The sequence below is a fragment of the Schistocerca piceifrons genome, chromosome 10 (genome assembly GCF_021461385.2).
Source record: "Schistocerca piceifrons isolate TAMUIC-IGC-003096 chromosome 10, iqSchPice1.1, whole genome shotgun sequence".
NCBI classification, from domain to species: Eukaryota; Metazoa; Arthropoda; class Insecta; order Orthoptera; family Acrididae; genus Schistocerca; species Schistocerca piceifrons.
The window spans coordinates 36,155,908-36,176,502 of record NC_060147.1 but is presented as its reverse complement, the minus strand read 5'-3'; the positions used below and the strand labels follow the sequence as shown (position 1 = coordinate 36,176,502).

Sequence of the window (20,595 nt, the reverse complement as noted above, 5' to 3'; positions counted from 1 at the left end):
GGGTACAGATGGACAGTAACTGATGATTTCATGTAATCCATACATATTATAAAAATGTCTACGTGTTCCACATCTCCCCCTAAACCACTGAACCAATTTCAACCAAACTTGGCACACATATCTCCTTACTGGCAGGCAAGAATTGCTGTAGGGTAAGGATCACCTACCTATCCTAGTTCGGGTGATACAAATTCATAAACAATGAAATGTGTGAAACACTGCACCATCACACATGCCGTTTACCGTATTTACTCGAATCTAAGCCACACTCGAATCCAAGCCGCACCTGAAAAATGAGACTCGAAATCAAGGAAAAAAAAATTCCCGAATCTAAGCCGCACCTGAAATTTGAGACTCTAAATTCAAGGGGAGAGAAAAGTTTTAGGCCGCACCTCCAAATCGAAACAAAGTCGGTCCATTGTAATATGAGACACAATTTAGGTCGAATGAGTGAAAATACAGTAGTTTGCTTCGAGTTGTAAGCTTAGCAGTTAAGCTTTACCAGGTATCCATCGCCATGTGTCAGGCGCTCTGTCCGTTTCTATAGGGGTACCCTTCCTTTTTCACGTGCTTCGTCTGGTTTGAATTGATTGATTATTTTGCTTTGATCTGGTAAGTGTCGTTCTCTTTGTTGTAGGCGTTTACGTCACTCTAAGCTGAAAATGCTTTACTGTACTTCGTCATGCATTGTTTGTCGCATTCTGATAATGAGTGTTTACGGCCTGTCACCGCTCGTGGCATGGCTTGCTTTTGTGCGAGCTACCGCCACTTACAGTTAAAAAAGGAGAGAAGAATCGTCTCATTAGTGAAACAATGGTAAGAGACTGCTATTTGTTGTTACTTACACTGCTGCTTTCTTTGATAATGATCAACAAGAACTAAAAAATAGGCTGTGTATGATAGATGTTCTGAATGAGAGCTTAGCCAAAATTTTTCTCCGTTTGAAAATCATTGCAGACGTCTCTTTAGCACATTACATTCTTCACAGAAATTAGAGTCATCTTAGATTTAAAAATCTAGTCAATTGCCATGTCTCATTTCTGACTACCACTATTAGGCATAAGAATAATACGAACATAAACATGACATGATATGTATATTCTTCCACGTTTGCTGTTGTCTCACTCTAGTTTCTTAGTTTGTTAGGCAAACAGAGTTTAAATGAGATAGCAGCAAACACGAAAGAATACATGCCAAAATGTTTATATTCGTATTATTCTTATGGTGAAGAGAATACTGCATGTGATTCACAATTCATAAAAGTTCCTATTAGCAATCACCTCTTCTCACAGGTGGGAAAAAATTCAGAACGTAGAGTTGGCCATGTTGACAAACATCCCAAACAGTCTTGCCAGACGGATTTTCGTACATTGAAATGCTGCTACATTCGAAGTTGAACAATACGGATTTTGTATTTTCTTCATTGGATAATGTATGAAAATGCAGTGGTCGAAACTCGAGGCAGAGAAAAAGCTCGTCTTCCACCTTTTTTTAAATTTATTTACTGATGCAGAGGTTTTGGCGCCAGTATTTATCTTTGTGCCTGCAAAGCATGCCTGTGTAGCGCCACATATATTCGACGGCAGAAGTTAGTTGTGGCGGCACCTACCAACATTTTTCAGAACTTCCGCTTACTTTGCACTCGATTCTAAGCCGCAGACGGTTTTTTGGATTGCAAAAACCGGAAAAAAGTGCGGCTTAGATTTGAGTAAATACGGTAAATTTAGTACATCTTTCCTACAAACTCTATTCACAACATATTTTGCAGACAGTATCTAAATATGCCACTGACTGTACCTAAGCAAATGTCTCATTGTACAGAACATAACTCGAGAGGTATGTCATAACTACTGAGATAATGCCACAAACGCCACATCATGGTTGAAGTTTTAATACATTTATTCTTTACTTCTACGACACTCTTACAGTTGAATCAACTTAAGGAAATCCCAGACATCTGGCAGCACTTCTGACAGCTTTCAACTGCAAAAACGCAAATGGATCTAGGCAGAAACAACAACTGGCTATGAAGAATTGTTGCCATTGAGACGTTTACAAAATCACATTGTAGACATGCCCATATCCGTGTACAGCATACACACAAAATCGTCCAGGATCGCGTTTATTCGGATACTGTACTACACATTTGTACGTTATGCATACTTCTTTGTACGACTGTTTTGTAATTTCTAACTGTTTTCATGAATATATCTAAAAACAAAACAAAGATGATGAGACTTACCAAACAAAAGCAGTGGCAGGTCGATAGACACACAAACAAACACAAACAAACATACACACAAAATTCTAGCTTTCGCAACCAACAGTTGCTTCGTCAGGAAAGAGGGAAGGAGAGGGAAAGACGAAAGGATGTGGGTTTTAAGGGAGAGGGTAAGGAGTCATTCCAATCCCGGGAGCGGAAAGACTTACCTTAGGGGGGAAAAAAAAGGACGGGTATACACTCGCACACACACACACATCCATCTGCACATACAGACATTTGTAAAGGCAAAGAGAATATATGGAAATGAAATTTTTCATTACTGCACTACAAACTCAGTTCAATTCTAACGGAAAAGTGGCATAATGAATGCATGGGCAATGCTGGATTCGTCATCTAGCAGATCCGTACAAGCCTGCTGATAAGAGCAGGTGTAGTGAAGACTGCAGGATTGTGGGTCTGCTTTGACAAATATTGTAACTGTTGGCACTATTTCTTCTTTTTAATGGAAGTTCTGCTGTTAAACAGATCTGTACTCTACCACTATGTCTAAGTTACATTAGGCGACAACCTAATTGCTAGATGGCAAAGCCTAATGAACTCGCCAAGAATATTTACATCACTAATTAAACCAATACTTTCTCTCTGAAGGATTTTCATGGTTATTACAAGAACACTACGCAAACACTTCTATTCACACTGCTGCCCCATTACTTTGCTAGTTTTTGTTTTGATAATGTTTCCGTGTTGCGATGTTAGACATCCACCGATAAAGTCTCCAGGCTTTTAACTCTGCCTACTCAATGATGTCATTGGTCTGCTGGCATATACCCCATTGTCTCCTGATCCTCATTTTTCAGTCTACTGTTATTTAGAACTCACCTTCCTCTTCCTCCGCTCTCGCTTGCGAGGAGTTTCGTGAGTGAATGCACGGAATGCGGGAACTTCCCCACTGTCAATCATTCCCTGCAGCAATGAGCGAAGGCGTGGCTCCTCTTCTGTATTACTAAATGGTACAGATTCCAGGATGAAGTCCATGTCACCTTTTCCATCAGTATAGGCCCGTTTTAAGTCTGATAACTCTTCTTCAGAGCCTGCAATTTTGTTAAAGTGGTATTAGCACTAAGTGTTAAACAGGCATTTATTTAAGTTTAAAAGGCTGCCTAAATGCGCTGTGAAGTTTCTTCACCAGTGAAGTTTCTTCACCAGTGAAGTTTCTTCACCAGTGAAGTTTCTTCACCAGTGAAGTTTCTTCACCAGTGAAGTTTCTTCACCAGTGAAGTTTCTTCACCAGTGAAGTTTCTTCACCAGTGAAGATAGCTGAAATATACGCAGTGTCAAATTCAAAACACCTGAACAACAATTTGAAATATCTAAGCAGCAATTTTACACAGGGGGCATGTGTTTTGATATACACTTAATCCTCAACTATATTTTCTGTTGGGCAATTAAAAGTGTTATAACACAATGCAGACTTTCACAGTCAACATGAATGTACACTGAGGCACTATTTTGAAGTTTCTAGTTTTGGACTAAATGAAATTTTTCTGCCCTTTTTATTTATTTCTGCAGAAGACACTGCCAAAGGTTACAATGTATACTGCTGCAAAAACAAAACATGAGACAATACTACTACAGATAATGGAAACAGCTAACATACACCATTCATCCCGCTGTCTTACTCTTAACTATGTCTTTTAAGACAGTTGATGCAGTTAATTGAACACGAAGACAAAAAGGAGTTAAGCAACGACTATACGTCAATCCCAATTGACGTAAGAGAAGACTGGGACATGGAGAAAGGACTACAAAAGACACCATACCAAAATGAAGGTCCAAAACTAAACATTAAATGGCCTTCGCCATACTGCTTTGACGGATCAAAAGTAAAACACGGTCGACAGGCCGTGGGTCATTTGCTAAAATGGCCGATAACTCAGATGGCAAACCCAAGCAGAAACGTAAACAGTTAAAAATGGGCATTCCATTAGGAAGTAGCGGACAGTTAAAACTTGGGCGCAATGTGTACAAAGTGGTGGGGGATCGTCACTTATCAAATGACGATGGCTAAAAAGGCAGGGCCCAATATGCAACCTAGTTAAAATGACCTCCTGCCAGCGGGAGCACCTAGAGGTGGTCATCCAAGCTGCTGGGAGAGGCTTAATAATCCGGAGTTTATTCCCGTGAAGGGAGGACCAATGGGGACACCACCTCCTGACAGACGGCAACACAGTGATCACTGGAGGGAATATAGGAACTAGTGGGCTGAGGTACCAGGACTGCAGCCTTGGCAGCAGCCTCGTCTCCTGGCAGACCGACATGACCAGGAACCCACAAACATCACAGTCGGTCGACCAAGAGTGAGCAAGTGACAGTTTTCCTGGGCCCGTTGCACTAACAGTGTGTCTACATGGACAAGGAAAAACAATTCCCGGATTTCCCAGTTGAAAATACACTTTCTCCTGGGTGAAAATACATTTTTTCTGTGTTAAGCGACAGTATATTTTTTATCGGCATTATCGATCCTTTTATGGTTTTATACACCGGCGTAGAATTTCCCGGCACTTTAGAAAATGAAACTCAGGGGAAAAAAAACACGCTTTCGAAAGATCTTTGATGTGCAGCAACATATACACTGCACATTTCCGTGTTACGAAGGAATAAATTCGAGTTCCACCAAACACCGCATGTTACTTTCCGAGGCATTATTAAAATTGAGATTGCGACGCGCTTTTGTAAGCCAGTCACAGCTCATGTCACCTGATCTCGCCAGCTGATAACCGCATTTGACACGTGATGTAGTCGGCCAATTGCTAGATCACTCTTAGGTAGCGCGAACATGCAAATAAGAAAAATTAATGGCTTAAATTAATGTACAATTGTTGCTACAAGAAAAGCAAAGCTATCACATATAATATTGGTCTCTAAGATTAGTAAACTGCAAGAGAAGCTAAGCTTCCACATATATTGTTGATCTTTTTGCGCGTCATACATCACATAAATGTGCCAGTAAAATTTTTTTAATAACGACGTAAATTTCTGATCTTCTGGGCTCGAAATTCTTCATATGGTCGTCCCCACAGAATTGATTTTTAAATGAGAGTCAAACGTTCTGTGGTTTAAGAAATTCGTCGTACACTCTCTCACATAGTTTATCTTACATAAAAGGAAATTTACTTTGAAAGTAATGCTTTTCAAAGCAATATTCGCAATATTTTCCGTGACCTATTAGAAAGGTACGCTTCAGAAGTTGCCAGAGAGCGCCAGGTAACAGGCGTCACTGCACTTGCGCAGCTACGATGACACAGGAAGCCCGCATGTTCGTACGAGTGAAACATTAAAAAATCTTGCATTAAAACGAATCTAATGTAAAAATCTGTCACGTAACGTTCATTGGAGGCAATTTGTTGTTAAGAAGCACTGCACACTCTTCCTAAAGCCTTAGACACACTTTGCTGTTGGCAGACGCTTGTATGAGTACTGTGTTTTGTTGTTGTATATGGCGCGTTTTCTTTGCGACTTAAGTTTTATTTTCGTTTTTTTCTCTCGTTCATGTTTTGTTGCTGCAGTATTACTCTGCAGAAGCGGGATACAGTAATTTTTTTTGTTAGAGTATTGATTCTTACCAGTCAAAAATCACAAAAATTTAACTGAAAACTAAAACAATGAAAAATTCCCGGAACTCAAAAAGATTCCCGGGTTTTTCCCGGTTGGTCTCTAAGATTAGTAAGCTGTAAGAGAAGCTAAGCTTCCACATATATTGTTGATCTTTTTGCGCGTCATACATCACATAAATGTGCCAGTAAAATTTTTTAATAACGATGAAAAAATGAGAAGACGGATGAAAAAATTCCCGGGTTTTTCCCGAATCTCCCGGTTGTCCCGGCTCGTAGACACCCTGACTAAGAGATGGGAGGAGTACACTACACACTTTGAAGGTGAAGGGCGCTGAGTGAGTCTGTGCAGAGGACACAATTGAAAAGTCTGAGTCGTACGATGTACTCCGTGACTTTATACAGGTGAAGAGCTCGGCTGTAAATACTGAGCAGTGTGCTGGAAGCCGATATCGAAAGACGTGGGTGCCAATGAAAGTCACACCCGATACCACGGTCAGTTCGAGAGTCATCAGTGTACGCAAAGGTACTACCGCAAAATTCCACACGAAGATCGTGAAACTTAAGGCTATAGAGCAAGGCCGAAGTAGTGTCCTTAGCAAGCGAATGAAGGCCAAGGTTAACATGAGCCGCTTCACGAAGCCGAGGTGGTGAAGGGTTCACACCCACCAAGAAAGTTGGAGGTAGTGCGAAGTTAAGCCACCAGAGCAAGTGCCGAAAGCAGACTCCAGGAGGTAACAGAAGAGGAACACGCCCCATAGTGGTGATTAAATGAGTCACCGATGGGATGGGTGGCCACGCAAGGTAGACAAACAGCATGCATACCTGCTGAGGAGAAAGTCGTGGCTGAAGGACAGTGGTAGTTCAGCAGCTTCAGCATAAAGACTCAACCAGGCTAGTGTAAAAGGCACCAGCGGCCTAACAGATACCACGAGGGTAGATAGTGTTGAGATGGCATAAAGAGCAATGGACGTGCAGACGCAAAGTCTCGAACGGACAAGGGACAAATATAAACGGAGGGAGGTTCGATCAGCACCCCAGGAAGTACCACTGAGGCCACGTAGGACATTGAGGGACCACGTACAGCAGGCTGACAAGTAAGACACATGGGAAGACCAAGAGTTTCCTATTGAGCATGGGCCCCAGGAATTTCGTGGTTTCAATTAACAGAAGAGCAACACACCCATGATGTAAAGATGGTGGGAGAAACCAATTGTGCCACCAGAAAGTCTTACAGACGGTTTTGTCAGTGGAAAAACGAAAGCCACTGCCGATGCTCCAGGAGTAAAGATGATCAAGACATCACTGAAGACACCGCTAGACGAGCTATGCCTACAGAGAACTTCAACAGATGGCAAAATCTGCCAACAAAAAGGGAGCTGGAGATGCCCGGCAGGATACAGGCCGTTAGAGGCTCTGGACAAAACCCTCGACAAGGGGGCGCACTTGCCTTAGGTGATGGTTGTTCACTGTTCACACCTCAAGTCACACCTCCCAAACACCTGACCGAGGGAACAATCGGTAATTTGGGAAGGCAGCAGCTCAGGCAATCACCCCTCCCTGGGCCTGGCCTGTACCAGGGGGTACGTGCAAACCCTACCTGTCTACCCGGGGCTGGGAATAACGTGTTAGTCACCTGTTGTGTGTCAGCTGCACGGGCCTGCCTTCAGGAGGGCACAGGGAGGAAGAAGAAAAAGAGAAACCTCGAATGCCGAAGCGGAGGAATGTGAGAAGGAAACAAAGAAAGGAAAAACAGTGGTGAGACTGCTCGTATGTCAGCGATAGACAATGCGGAACATTCCCAATAACACCCCAGACACGTTTCCCAAGGGAGGAGAAAGAATAGCAAGATGACAGACATGCAGCACAGAAAGGTAAATATGCTGCAAAGGCTGGGGCCCCATGGTGGCCAAGCACAAAGCCACCAAAGAGTGGCGAGCCCCCTGGTGTGAAGGGACGGACTAGGTGGATAAGTAGAAATATCAAGAGAAGGGAAGGAGGAGGCAGTAGGGGAGGAGTGAAGATAGGGAGGAAGGGGCACAGGAAAGGAAGTGCAGCCTGGGAAGGAAGAATGGGCTGCAATAGCTTGGGGCCCTGTGTGCATCACACACATACTCACGAAAGGTGCGCGAGCTCCCTGGGGGGGTTAAACAGTTTAGATGAGATGGAGGTAAAGAATTTAACAGAGCTAGAGAACAGCTCATGGATAAAAGAACAGAATTACTGATTCCTCCACCCTACCTACACTCCTGAAGAAAATGATGTGACCGAACATGAAAAATAGAACAATTTTTGAATCAGCACATTTTATGCTGGATGCAAGGAAACTACTAACAGGATTATGCGCAGAAGATTGCAGTACAGCAGTCTATATTTTAAATCATTCTGGCAGGTCTGCAGCTCCAGTCAAATTTCCTAATGAGCTATGGTTCAAGCTGGAAAACTTGATCACAGCAGAGTTTTTGGTACAGGTTGCCATGTTCATACAAACAAAAATTTTCATCCAAAGGTTAATGAAAAGGCTGTTTTTGTTCAACTTGTTGGGTATGCCAATAACAAAGATGGATTAAGAGTCCGGATCATTCCAAAAAGAAAGTGGTCTTGAGTGAAGGTGTAAAATTTAAGCCAGAAATAGTTAGCAATCTGCTCAGTGATAATATTAAATTTGACATTCCTCGGTAGTATGCCTCTGGAGGATGCCAGTGTGAAGAAAAATTTAATGCATTTGATTCTGGAGGAAGTCAATTCTCAGATGACAATAATATATAATCAACAGACTCTGAATTTTCTGATGAAGAAACTGGAGAACAGAAGGCAAAGAAGAAAACGAGCCTGGATAGAAAGCAGTGATCTCTTGATGCTGACAAAAGTTAGTGCTGGCAAATAGATACGAACTGTTTTTTGACATATTGCAGTCCACTGAAAAGGAAAAACGGATACAAACTATTAATGAAGAAACAGAAGCAGTAAAGAGAAACAATATGTGGGTGTTAGCTGAACATCCCACAATGCCAAGGCATTTCAAAATCACAGGGTTCTACATCGAGAAGTTGCAGCTGACGGAAGCACTCACTTCGAAGCCCAACTAATTGCTAAAGGGTATATTTAACATGTTATGACACCATTAGAGTTTTGCTAGTGATAGTTTCCTTTGAAGGAGATGGTGTTTAAACAATTTGATGTGAAGATGGCCTTTCTGAATGGAATACTTCAGGATGAAGTGTGTATGGAACAACCAAAAGGCTTCAGAAATAATACACTGAGTCTCCATAGACTCAGACAAGCAACACGCTGCTGTTACAAATGTTTTATGGTAGTCATGAATGAAGCAGGTTGTCAAAACAATGCTGCAGATCCTGGTTCTATTGAAAATAAAAGGAAAAGAAGACATTACATAAGAATTTGTTTGTTGTTGTCGTCTTCAGTCCAGAGACTGGTTTGATGCAGCTCTCCATGCTACTCTATCCTGTGCAAGCTTCTTCATCTCCCAGTACCTACTGCAACCTACATCCTTCTGAATCTGCTTAGTGTATTCATCTCTTGGTCTCCTCCTACAATTTTTACCCCCCATGTTTGCCCTCCAATACTAAATTGGTGATCCCTTGATGCCTCAGAATATGCCCTACCAACCGATCCCTTCTTCTAGTCAAGTTGTGCCACAAATTTCTCTTCTGTCCAATTCTATTCAATACCTCCTCAATAGTTATGTGATCTACCCATGTATCTTCAGCATTCTTCTGTAGCACCACATTTCCAAAGCTTCTATTCTCTTCTTGTCTAAACTGTTTATTGCCCGTGTCACTTCCATACAGGGCTACACTCCATGCAAATACTTTTAGAAAAGACTTCCTGATTCTTATATCTATACTCGATGTTAACAAATTTCTCTTCTTCAGAAACACTTTCGTTGCCATTGCCAGTCTACATTTTATATCCTCTCTACTTCGACCATCATCAGTTATTTTGCTCCCCAAATAGCAAAACTCATTTACTACTTCAAGCATATTTATTTATTTATTATTAAATTATTAACCGTATTAAATTTATGTTTATGATGGTCTAATCGTTGACAATGATGATGAAATTACTGCTTTTCTGAACAATTTACTACATGAATTTGATGTAGCAGTGGGGACCCTTGACAATTTCCTTGACATAAAAATAAAGCAAAATGAAGATTAAGCAATTACGATAACTCAAGTAAAATACGTGAAACAAACATTGGAAAAATTTAATGGCAGAATCCAATGTAATTTCAACTCTAGTTGGATGTGAAGTAAAATAATCAAGATGAAGCAGTTTCATCCTCTGCACCCTATTGTGAGGCTATTTCATGTCTTATGTCCCTCTCAATAGCAACATGTCCAGAAATAACTTTCAGTGAATAAAGCTGCCCGAACTACGCAAAAACCAACTACCAAGGACCGGAATCCATAATCCTGTAGCTGATATGCACATTTAATTATGGTATTACTTATCATAGAGAAGAAAATTTGAGAATTTACAGTGATGCTGACTTCACTGTGGTTAAGTGGAAAAGAAATTCAACAACTACCATCATGACAAAGTTCTCTGGTGGTGCTGTATCATGGGCAGGTCAGTTGCAGAAGGTGGTGGCTATTTGTACAACTGAAGCAGAAATTATATCACCAAGTGAAGTGGCCAAAGATTTAATTTGGTTATGTTGTTTATTTAGTGAATTAGTTGAAATGACGGAACAACCTCTAACACTTTACATTGACAGTGCAGTCCATTAAAATTGGCAAAAAACCCCTGATCATTGTCAATCAAAACATATAGGGGTCAACACTTCCACATTCATGAAAGATATCTGAATGGTGAAACTATGAACATACAGATGGAAAGAACCAGTTAGCTGGGTCTCCTGACAGTCAGATGAGGCAGTTCTTTATTTGCTGCGTGCAGAGAGTGCTGCACAAGAAAACAAACAGTAATGCTTTATTTGACTGATTTTTGGTATTTCCTTTGAGGAATTATTGTGATAAAAGGAAAAATGTTTAAACATTTACTGTAGTGTTACTTGATTTTTTTGAAATATTCTTTTTTATATAATCTCTTTGAAGTTTGTTTTTAGTTACAAAGTAAAGCAGTATGTGGCTGTATCCTGAGAAACTTTACCATTAATAGCTGAAACTGTTTTGTTTAAACTTAAGAATTAACAACACATTTTACCCTGGAATTCGTATTTTAAAAAATAATCAAGTTATTAGATATTCGGATCTAAATTATTATTTTATCTTACTGTCTCATGAAATTACAAAGCAAAAATAAATATTCATTGACTGGCACTACATTCTGTGTTAATATAATACAATCTGAAGTTTAGTTACTTGTTTCTGTAGTTGTATTTAGAAGTTAAGAGTACACTTTTCTTTTATTGCAAATAACCACATAAAATTTACTTTACATATTATTACACAAATCACATGCATAAAACAGCTTCAAACCTTGATTACTTTACAAATGTGTTATAGCGTTTAATGTCTGATGTTTAACAAGTAAGCACGTAGTAGTTTAGAAAGAAAAGTTTGTTTTAAGTTGATAAATGTTCAGATTCTCAAATACCGGACAATTATTATTGTGGTAATTTGCGTGTACGAGCTATGTTGCCTCCAGACACACACTGTTTCCAAATCTGAAACTTCTCTTACTTTGTTAAGCCTTTAACATAAGGTTATACCCCTTCATGATTGGTTTATGACAGTGTTTTAAACCTGGTCTATAATTATATGAAATGCTGAATTCGAAGTATAATTGTTTGTTGCTCCTGTAAATGGTACCTACAACTGGAACTAAGCCACTGTGTTAGTCAGTTGGTAATATAGACCAGCCACCTATAGTTTACATTAAGTTACTCATCACATTGCACAGTCTATAACTGTGGGCATCGACTTGTCCAATATATTTTACACCCAGTTCAATACAATCAGTACAGTACGTCACAGATATACATGTATACACACAAAAATATGTATATCAGCAAGTGAAACAGCAATCCATCTATACCTTGATATTGTTTCTTATATCTGTTGATATCTTCAATTGTGATTTTCTTGAACAACAGTCTCCAATACTCATTCCAATCTCTCTCTGCCTTCTCATCTTCCTCATCATATGATCCTGCAAGAAAATAACTTTTACATTATGCACCACCAGCTAACATAGTTACGTAGCACATTACTATCAGCAAAAAATTGCTCCATGCTTAAGCACTACGTATAACACATTACAAATATTGAACATATGATATGCTACAGTGATTTAATTGAGTAAATAATTTTTAGGGAGTTAATAAACTAAGGTTATACATACAACTCGTTCTTTTTGAAAAATGAGAAACTATAATACAAACATGTCAAATTTATGTACCAGAAGTCTAAATATTACTTGTACCATTTAATATGAATGCTGTTTTAAGATCAGTTATCCACACTGTTTCTGTGCTATAAAGCTATATTTCAAACTATTTTTTTTATTAGTTCTTGGGACTTTGCTTGTCTAATGCAACTAAAGGAAAAAATAAAACGATCATATGGCATTGCTGGCTGGGAGGCCCTATCCGGGGAAGTCCAGCCGCTGCGTTTGAGTCTTACTGCAATTGACGCCACATTGGGCAACTCGCGTGCCAGTGATGAGGATGAAATGATGAAGACAGCACAACACCCAGTCCACGAACGGAGAAAAATCTCCAACCCGGGCTGCTGCTTGGGAGGCAAGCACACGACCATTCGGCTAAGCAGGTGGACGTAACTAAATGAATAATTAACAATGCTCTACAAACCACTAGAGTGAATGGCAGCGTTACAATGGTCTAGGAACTACTATATGAGTAGCAGTATGTACAAATTAAATTGTTTGTGGTAACTGCTCGGGGGGGGGGGGGGGGATGTTGACAATCAGTATTTTTTGCCACATCTTTGAGGACCACCTCACATAGGATGATTTAAACCCCCCCCCCCCCCCCCCCCCCTCTCTCTCTCTCTCTCTCTCTCTCTCTCTCTCTCTCTCTCTCTCTCTCTCTCTCTCTCTCTCTCTCTCTCACACACACACACACACACACACACACACACACACACACACACACTAAGCATTGAAAATAACACACACACACACACACACACACACACACACACACACACACACACTAAGCATTGAAAATAAAACACACACACACACACACACACACACACACACACACACACACACACACACACACACACTAAGCATTGAAAATACTAAAATTAATTCTTAAGCATAAAGGGACCTGCTATTTGCCATATCAAATACCTCCTACTGCAGCAGAAATGTGAAGAAATATTTTTTAAAGTCTTATTTGCACAGACCAAGGGTTGTAATAGGATTGCAAGGAATGGGTTAATCAAGTGGTAATGAATGGAACATGAGGTGTGTTCCAGCTGGGGATCTAATTGCTTTTAGTCATGGATATGTCAAGAAGCAAATGTAACAGGAGTGGAAGACCAAAGATCTGACAAGGCCACCCGATACAGGCAAATCCATTCTTATATATCAAATGCACAATGGTACACTGGAAATTGAGATATGACATGTAATTCCACTGAGCTTTGAAATGGCTGCTACTATGCATATCTCCATAGAATTCAGTTCATACCAACACAGGGCAACTGTAGGGAGATCCAGGAAGTGAACCACATACTCCGTCTTCCCTATGAACAAAACGATACTAGCTGTCTTAGAGTGTTGAACAGAAATGAGTACCTCCTCGAATGTGTTGAAGATCTTGACAGCTGAATATAAACATTCATAAACGTTGTCAGTAACATATAGTTAACACTTTGGGTCGGCGTGTTTGTTTTGCTTATTTACAATGCATTTTGTTAAGATGCAGAAAAGTTTTTGCCTCTCTACTACTGTTGTGACTAATTTGAATGAAATGTTTTCAATACTGTAAGTCTGAACTAGCCGTACTGCCGTCAGTAAAATTAGGTAAAAAGGAAGTTTAAGATACGAAAAACGCGCTGTAGGACGTGAATTTCATAACAATATAGAAGTGCCTGTCATAAAGTACCATTTATTAAAGATAGGAAATACGCAACGTGAACAATCACTAGCGCAACGAATCATACACTTCACACCAAATTAGTTATGATGCCATGTTCTGAACGTTAAGTCCAACATGTGTATGGCCATTTTAATGGAACGTAGAACTACTAAAATACATAATAATACGGATCAGTAAATAAAACTACAGGGCTGAGCGATAATAATACCTGTTTCATCGTAAACCACTTTCTTCTCTTTGTCACTCAATATTGAATGAACCTTTCCCAAAACTTTAAATTTCTCCGTTGCTTCAGCCTTCTTTTGCTCTTCAACTCTATCAGGATGCACAAGCAGAGAGAGCCTATGGTACGCTTTCCTAACTACAAAAAAAATATAATTATTACATTGGGATGTAAAATGTCAACTACTGAACTATTGAGGTTATAAATCAATTATTACTTTGTTTTTCATTTGCATTTTTCGGTATACGTAGAACATCATAAAAGTCTTTGTGCCCAAAGTATTTTTCACACAAATCAACTAGACTAGGCATGTTCAGTGAAAACACGAAATTGTTTGCAGCGTACAATCAAACTTATAACTACTCCTTCAGATTTTAGGCGCCAAAGCAGAAGCGAGTTCTTTATCGATAATAGTCGGAAGTGCATGCGATTGAAACGTGACAGATATATTAAATATTTTTATTCATACAATTCATTACTTCAGAAGTTTTACATATATTAATTATCTCGTTGAGAAATTCTGAACATGTAATGGGTAGTCATTATTGTAAATAAATAACTGAAAAAATATATGGTACCAGTGCTGCAATATAGATCTCATTTTAAATTTGAGGACAATATTCATATAATGTGAAATATAGTAAAAATATATTTGAATTGTTGAGGTGAGAAAATTTTCGTTGTTTCGATTTTTATGGGTTTTGGCCGGGTGGGGGAGGCGGGGGAAGGAAATCGCCCGGTACACTAGTCATTTAATTTCTTGTCAAACTAATTGTTGCAGAATACGTCAAAAGTTTGTGGATTTAATAACATATATTTTCTTAAACATATTCTTTTGTGGTGAATATTGTGTGAAAATTACAGAAGTCAGCGAACGCATTTATTTGAGTTCGCTTTTGAGTTACGTAGTTACTGCTATACCTAGCGTGCAAAGCGTCAGTTCCTTCTTCTCCATTTTGAAGCGGCAGGAGTAGCGTCGTTAGGGAAGTAGGGAAACTTGTACTGTGGGAATTTGTAGGTAGAAGTTGTCCCAGTAAAGAAAAATTCATTCAAGATGGTGAATATGGATCGTGAGGTGAGAAAGTACTCAATTATTTTTAATTCTGACTGTAAATACTTGGATAAGAGTTCATCGATCCTAACTGGTCAATGGACGCAACGGGAGTTGGTGTAACGGGTTCTAAAATCATTTGGAACTTTTTGAAAGTTAATAACTGTCCTAATGGTTAGAATTTTTAAATGTTTACAATACTTTTCTTGTGATTGTATTAATTGTAGTACGACGTCCTTTCGTGAGGCAAGTTTACGTGTTCTGAAAAAGTGTGTGTGTGTGTGTGTGTGTGTGTGTGTGTGTGTGTGTGTAAAATATCGCTCATTACGCGTTGGAAGATTAATTTTTTCTTCACTTTTTGTTGTTAATTTTGTGATAAGTTAATATATGTAACGTGTAGTTCTCAGCGCCATTAATGGCGGAAGGAGTTTGACCTCCTCTGTATTTAGTTACATTAATCAATTTTATACTGTTTCTATACATGGTAATATTTAATGATCCCCGTATGTCGGAAAGGCCTACAGTTTTGTAATAGCGAGCGGGTGTGTAACGCGTGATAAGAACATGGATACGTGGAATCGAGTGGTCGCCATTTTGCCTTCCATTCAGCACCGCGCTGTTAACTATAGCAGCTCTGGTTGTTGCCTGGAAGAAAATAAATGTAAAGCCATAGGTTTGGTTGTGAGCTAGGAACTCGCTCACGGACCCGGTCAAGGCTTTAAATAATAGTATATATTATAATTAAGTTATTAGTTATTAAGCGTGATGATACTAATTGAACTTCCTTCCTACAGAATGATCACGGTGAGCCAGAGCATGTTAGAAAACTATTTATTGGTGGATTGGACTATAGAACAACTGACGAGTCCCTAAAGCAACATTTTGAACAATGGGGTGAAATAGTTGATGTGGTGGTTATGAAGGACCCTAAAACGAAGAGGTGCGTAAAACAGCATAAGTTCAACGCATGATAAAATTACTTTATTAAGGAAATGTTAATAGCTCTTTCATATCTCGCAGGTCGAGAGGGTTTGGGTTCATAACTTACTCCAGAGCACATATGGTGGATGATGCTCAGAATGCTCGCCCACACAAAGTTGATGGTCGTGTTGTGGAGCCGAAAAGAGCTGTTCCTCGCACGGAGATTGGTAGGCCAGAAGCGGGAGCGACTGTGAAAAAGCTATTTGTTGGTGGAATTAAGGAAGAGATGGAAGAAAACGATCTGCGCGATTATTTCAAACAGTATGGCACTGTCGTCTCTGCTGCAATCGTCGTTGACAAGGAGACTCGCAAGAAGCGTGGCTTCGCTTTCGTAGAATTTGACGATTATGATCCTGTTGACAAAATATGTTGTAAGTGTCGACTTATCTTTATGGCATTTAAAATAGTTGTGTGTGTATTTTTGGTAGTGTGATGGAATGTATTTTATGCTTATGGTAGTGTAAAATTTATTAGCTTGTGTTGCTGAGTTACTTAACTTTTTTGTTAATTTGCAGAAGAAATTTTTTAAACGAGATTCCTTTAATTTTCAGTTAGAGCACTGAGGCTTGTGGGCTATTCAGTACTTACCTGAATTTCTGAGGCATCAAATATGTTCAATAGCTCATTTTTTCTGTGTATCAGAACTTTGCATTTTGATTTACCAAAGTTTTTTTTTACTGTGGCTTGCAATTTGTTACTAAACCCAGAATTGGTGTGGAAGTTGACCTGTTGTAATCTTAAGTTCTAATTCTTCCAGTGAGTCGCAATCACCAGATCCGTGGGAAGCACATAGATGTCAAAAAAGCCTTACCCAAAGGTGATGCTCCAGGAGGCCGTGGAGGTGGAGGCAGAGGTGGGGTTGGTGGTGGTGCAGGTGGTGGCTGGGGCGGAGGACGTGGTGACTGGGGTGGAAGTGCTGGTGGCGGTGGAGGTGGTGGCTGGGGAGGTTAGTAATTGCTGCATCAGTCTTCATGCTTCTGTTAAGTTTTAATTCTAGTCTTTATATTGTTTATAACCTTGACTTATTTTCAGGTGCTGATCCATGGGAGAATGGCCGTGGTGGTGGCGGTGACCGATGGGGAGGTGGTGGTGGCGGTATGGGTGGTGGAGATAGGTGGGGTGGGGGTGGTGGAATGGGAGGGGGTGACAGGTACGGCGGTGGCGGTGGACGCAGTGGTGGATGGTCCAATGATGGTTACAATAGTGGACCACAGTCTGACGGATTCGGTGGCGGCTACAAGCAAAGCTATGGAGGAGGTGCAGTTCGTGGTTCTAGTGGTTATGGTGGAAGCCGGTCTGCTCCATACTCTGATCGAGGATCTCGAGGTGAGCTTTTAAAGAGGATCTTGCTGTTTGTTGCAGGGTGATCAAGCAATTTGCAAAAAGTTTATTGCGTTTCAGGTGGTGGAGGTGGCGGTTACGGTTCTGGTGGTGGCCGCAGGTATTAAGTGCTGTGGCACTCCTTTCCTCCCTGTGCAGGTATGTAATTCTTGTAGTACATTTAAATTTGTCAATATTATGCATACAATCTTGAAATGTTGAGTTACATTTAGGAAACTGTTAGGCAGGCATTTCATAGAGGTTTAAGATACAGAATGTCTAGTTCAGTCTCTTTTTTGGGAAAGTAGTGAAATTGCACAAAATACTTTCGGTTATTGAATGATTAGGGACTAAAACACGTATGTAGACATGATTAAGATAAATGATTAATACAGAATAAATTTAGGTTGAAGTGCAGTAGATGTGTACTATGCTTTTCCTGTTTGTGCTGCTAAGTCTTTCATATTAATGTGGAAATAAGACTTCAGTTGGTTGAGGGTAGCAAGTTGTATTGCTTGTTCATAATTTCCTATGATGGTAAATGGTTTTGTTTCACTTGTGATTACTTAAGCTGTATGTGGTCTCAGATTGACCACAAACTCCGAAAATTAGGTATTTTGAAAAATTGTGATTAGCTACTGTATACTGTCACATGATTCAGTGAACAAAGTGATGACAGCTGCCACAACAGAAGAGCTGCAGTACACTGTTAGTGCACTTAGCCTAAAAAAATTGAACATTGCAGAATTTTTTAGACATGCAGTTTACTTGCATTGGAAAGTCAAAAGTGCACTTGAATATACACTATATTCAGCTGAACTTGGTGGCAGCAAGCTCTGGCATATTCAGGAACAGAAAATGCTGCTAGCTTTCAAAGTAATTTATGCAGCAGTTTAGGCAGAGTAATAGAAACTGGGCTATTCAGGTGATAGGAAAGTTCTGATGAAATGAAATGCCCACAGTAGGACAGATGACATGTCCTGTCCCCCTGGAGTTGAGGTCCTGGCTGACTTAATTCCTGGATAGTCTTCTCCATCATTAATCTTTATTATTCTTGATGAAAGCTAGTATTAGTAACCTTGTGCCTGAGGTTGTAGCCACTTTGAGTGGAAAATGTATTAGATTGGTTTCATTTGGAAATTTATCATTATGGATCTAATTGTGATTGAAGTTATAGCTCTTTCAGTGTTTAGGAATATGGTGTAAGTCCTTAAGACAAAAATCCCTTCGAGAATTTGGAGGTAATTAATATTTATGCTGTCTTTTGGTAGAGTATTAGTACCTTGATGGTTAGGATTATGTGATAAACTTGTTTAGGTAGATAGTGGATAATATTTTGTGAGATGTTAACTAATGTTTTATGCATTTTGTTTTCTCTCTGAACCTTGTTTATTCAGGTGTCGCCTATTTCTGATACTTCGCTATAAGTAGCTGAGGCTGTCAGATGTAGGAGACAGGCAAAGTCAGAGCACAGGAGAGGCAGGCAGGCAGGTTTAACCTTGAGCAGAGACAGAAGAGCAAATGAGCAGAACAGGACATGGATCAGTTCGTTGCTAGAGCAATCGTGTGTACTGCATCATCAGTCATTCCATTTTAAACAATCTCACCCTTGACACCATTATCAGTTAGTGAAGTAGTCTACATCCTATGTCTTGTGTAATTATCTTCGACTTTTTAAGATGTGTAATTTTATTGTAGTTGCTCAATAGTTGTCAGATACAGTTCTGGAAATCTTGGCCTGAAAATATAAACCATTTACAAATTATGATCAAAAATGCCTGTAGTTTTGAGGAATGAGTACAAATGTTTTGGAAAGTTAACTTTTTGTCCAGTATCTGATTGATAATGCCGAGAAACCAGTTGTATGAACTTTTATAGGTCATTGTATTTATTTAGCTGGCTCTCACATTTTGTATAGGTTTTAAGTGGTCATACACCTTAGTCTTTGTGAGAAGGAATCCAGTTTTCTTTTGAGGGACCAAATCAAGTGCGAAACTGCAGGCTTGTAGGTGTTCAAAGGTACCCTCACTAATTTATTGTAGTTCTTGCCATTTTATCATATAAAAGCAGTTTTAGTATATTGCATTGAAAGTTAAGTGAATGAGGAATTGATCTGTATGCTTAGAACTTCATGCAGTAAATAATTAGTGAGTACAAAGATCTGTAATCCCAACGTGTCACTAATTACTGGTTTCTTTGTTCTCTCTCTTCCCCTCCGTTTCTTTTTGGATCCGAGTTTTTGGATGTTTGGAAGACATTCAAGTGAGTTTTTGGTATCCTGAACCAAGGGCTCACCTGCATAAAAGGTCAGTTGCTGGTGACTGTATATCTTTAATTTTGAAAAGCCCCCATTTTTGTACGTTCCAACACAATAGGCCATGTGAAATGCATTTATGTATTATAATTTTCCTATGTTCTAAATAAACTTTTTCTAATAAAATTGTGTTCTTTCTTTAACCTATTGACATTCCTGAGACAAAATTGTAACAATAAGGGCTACTACAGTGGTGCTTGCTGGTGTGAGGCTGATGCAGTGTGTAGCAAAATATAAGTTGGCTGGAAAACATGTTCTCAGTAAAGGCAGTTAAAGTGAAATGAGTTTGGTAATGTTGTATTTGCTCCATAAGTAATGAACTTGATAAGTAAATAGATGTACTGATAAAGCTGAATATTTGGAATATTTACACCAAACTATGGAAAATGCAGTGATACTTGCTGACTGGTAATGTTAAGTGTGTGTGAGAGATTCATGGCACACAGAAAGTAAAATTGTGAAAGTGTATTTTGTAATGGTGCTGAATAGTTGAGCATTCCAGATTGAAGTGTAAATGTTAAGTTCTGTGGAAACTTAGATTTGGTGCTTAATGTATTACTTTGTTGCACTTGTCACTTGGAAGCAAGTAGACTTATGTCCACAAATATTTAGTCATCTAATCAAATTTTTGCACTATGCAAGCAGAGGTAACTTGGTACCTCTACAGCAGTAAGTAGTACAGTGTTAAATTTTGTAGTGAACAAATATTGAAGTTGGGTGTTGGGTGGCTAGTTGCCCCTGGACACTTGTATCAAGGAAGAAATGTCACTCCAGTGTTACTGTAGTGCAGAGGTGAGGTGTGAACTTTG

The 20,595-nt window shown here is 39.5% G+C and overlaps 2 protein-coding genes across 2 annotated transcripts in view; one reads left to right on the top strand and one right to left on the bottom strand.

Annotated features, from left to right (window-relative positions):
- Nucleotides 1-14,495, bottom strand: part of LOC124718822 (dnaJ homolog subfamily C member 9) — a 33,827-nt gene extending 19,332 nt beyond the window's left edge. Inside the window, exons 1-4 of the mRNA XM_047244441.1 lie at nucleotides 14,338-14,495; nucleotides 14,106-14,258; nucleotides 11,863-11,976; nucleotides 3,104-3,315 (exon numbers count right to left, since the gene is read on the bottom strand). Of these exons, the coding sequence (XP_047100397.1) occupies nucleotides 3,104-3,315; nucleotides 11,863-11,976; nucleotides 14,106-14,258; nucleotides 14,338-14,431 (573 nt within the window). The 5' untranslated portion in view covers nucleotides 14,432-14,495. The remainder of the gene's footprint in view (nucleotides 1-3,103; nucleotides 3,316-11,862; nucleotides 11,977-14,105; nucleotides 14,259-14,337) is intronic.
- Nucleotides 14,496-15,040: 545 nt separating this feature from the next.
- On the top strand, nucleotides 15,041-19,912 carry LOC124718863 (heterogeneous nuclear ribonucleoprotein A1, A2/B1 homolog). Its single transcript, XM_047244496.1, has 7 exons — nucleotides 15,041-15,195; nucleotides 15,966-16,111; nucleotides 16,192-16,523; nucleotides 16,910-17,098; nucleotides 17,185-17,478; nucleotides 17,554-17,631; nucleotides 18,870-19,912. Exons 1-6 carry the CDS (start codon nucleotides 15,175-15,177, stop codon nucleotides 17,598-17,600), a joined length of 1,029 nt encoding a protein of 342 aa, XP_047100452.1. The 5' UTR covers nucleotides 15,041-15,174; the 3' UTR covers nucleotides 17,601-17,631; nucleotides 18,870-19,912.
- Nucleotides 19,913-20,595: the final 683 nt, after the last annotated feature.

Excerpts from the sequence above, each read along its gene's own strand:
- LOC124718863 (XM_047244496.1), top strand. The coding sequence starts at position 15,175 with ATGGTGAATATGGATCGTGAG. Across the intron at positions 15,196-15,965 it reads TGGTGAATATGGATCGTGAG|AATGATCACGGTGAGCCAGA; the intron begins GTGAGAAAGTAC and ends TCCTTCCTACAG. Across the intron at positions 17,479-17,553 it reads CTCTGATCGAGGATCTCGAG|GTGGTGGAGGTGGCGGTTAC; the intron begins GTGAGCTTTTAA and ends ATTGCGTTTCAG.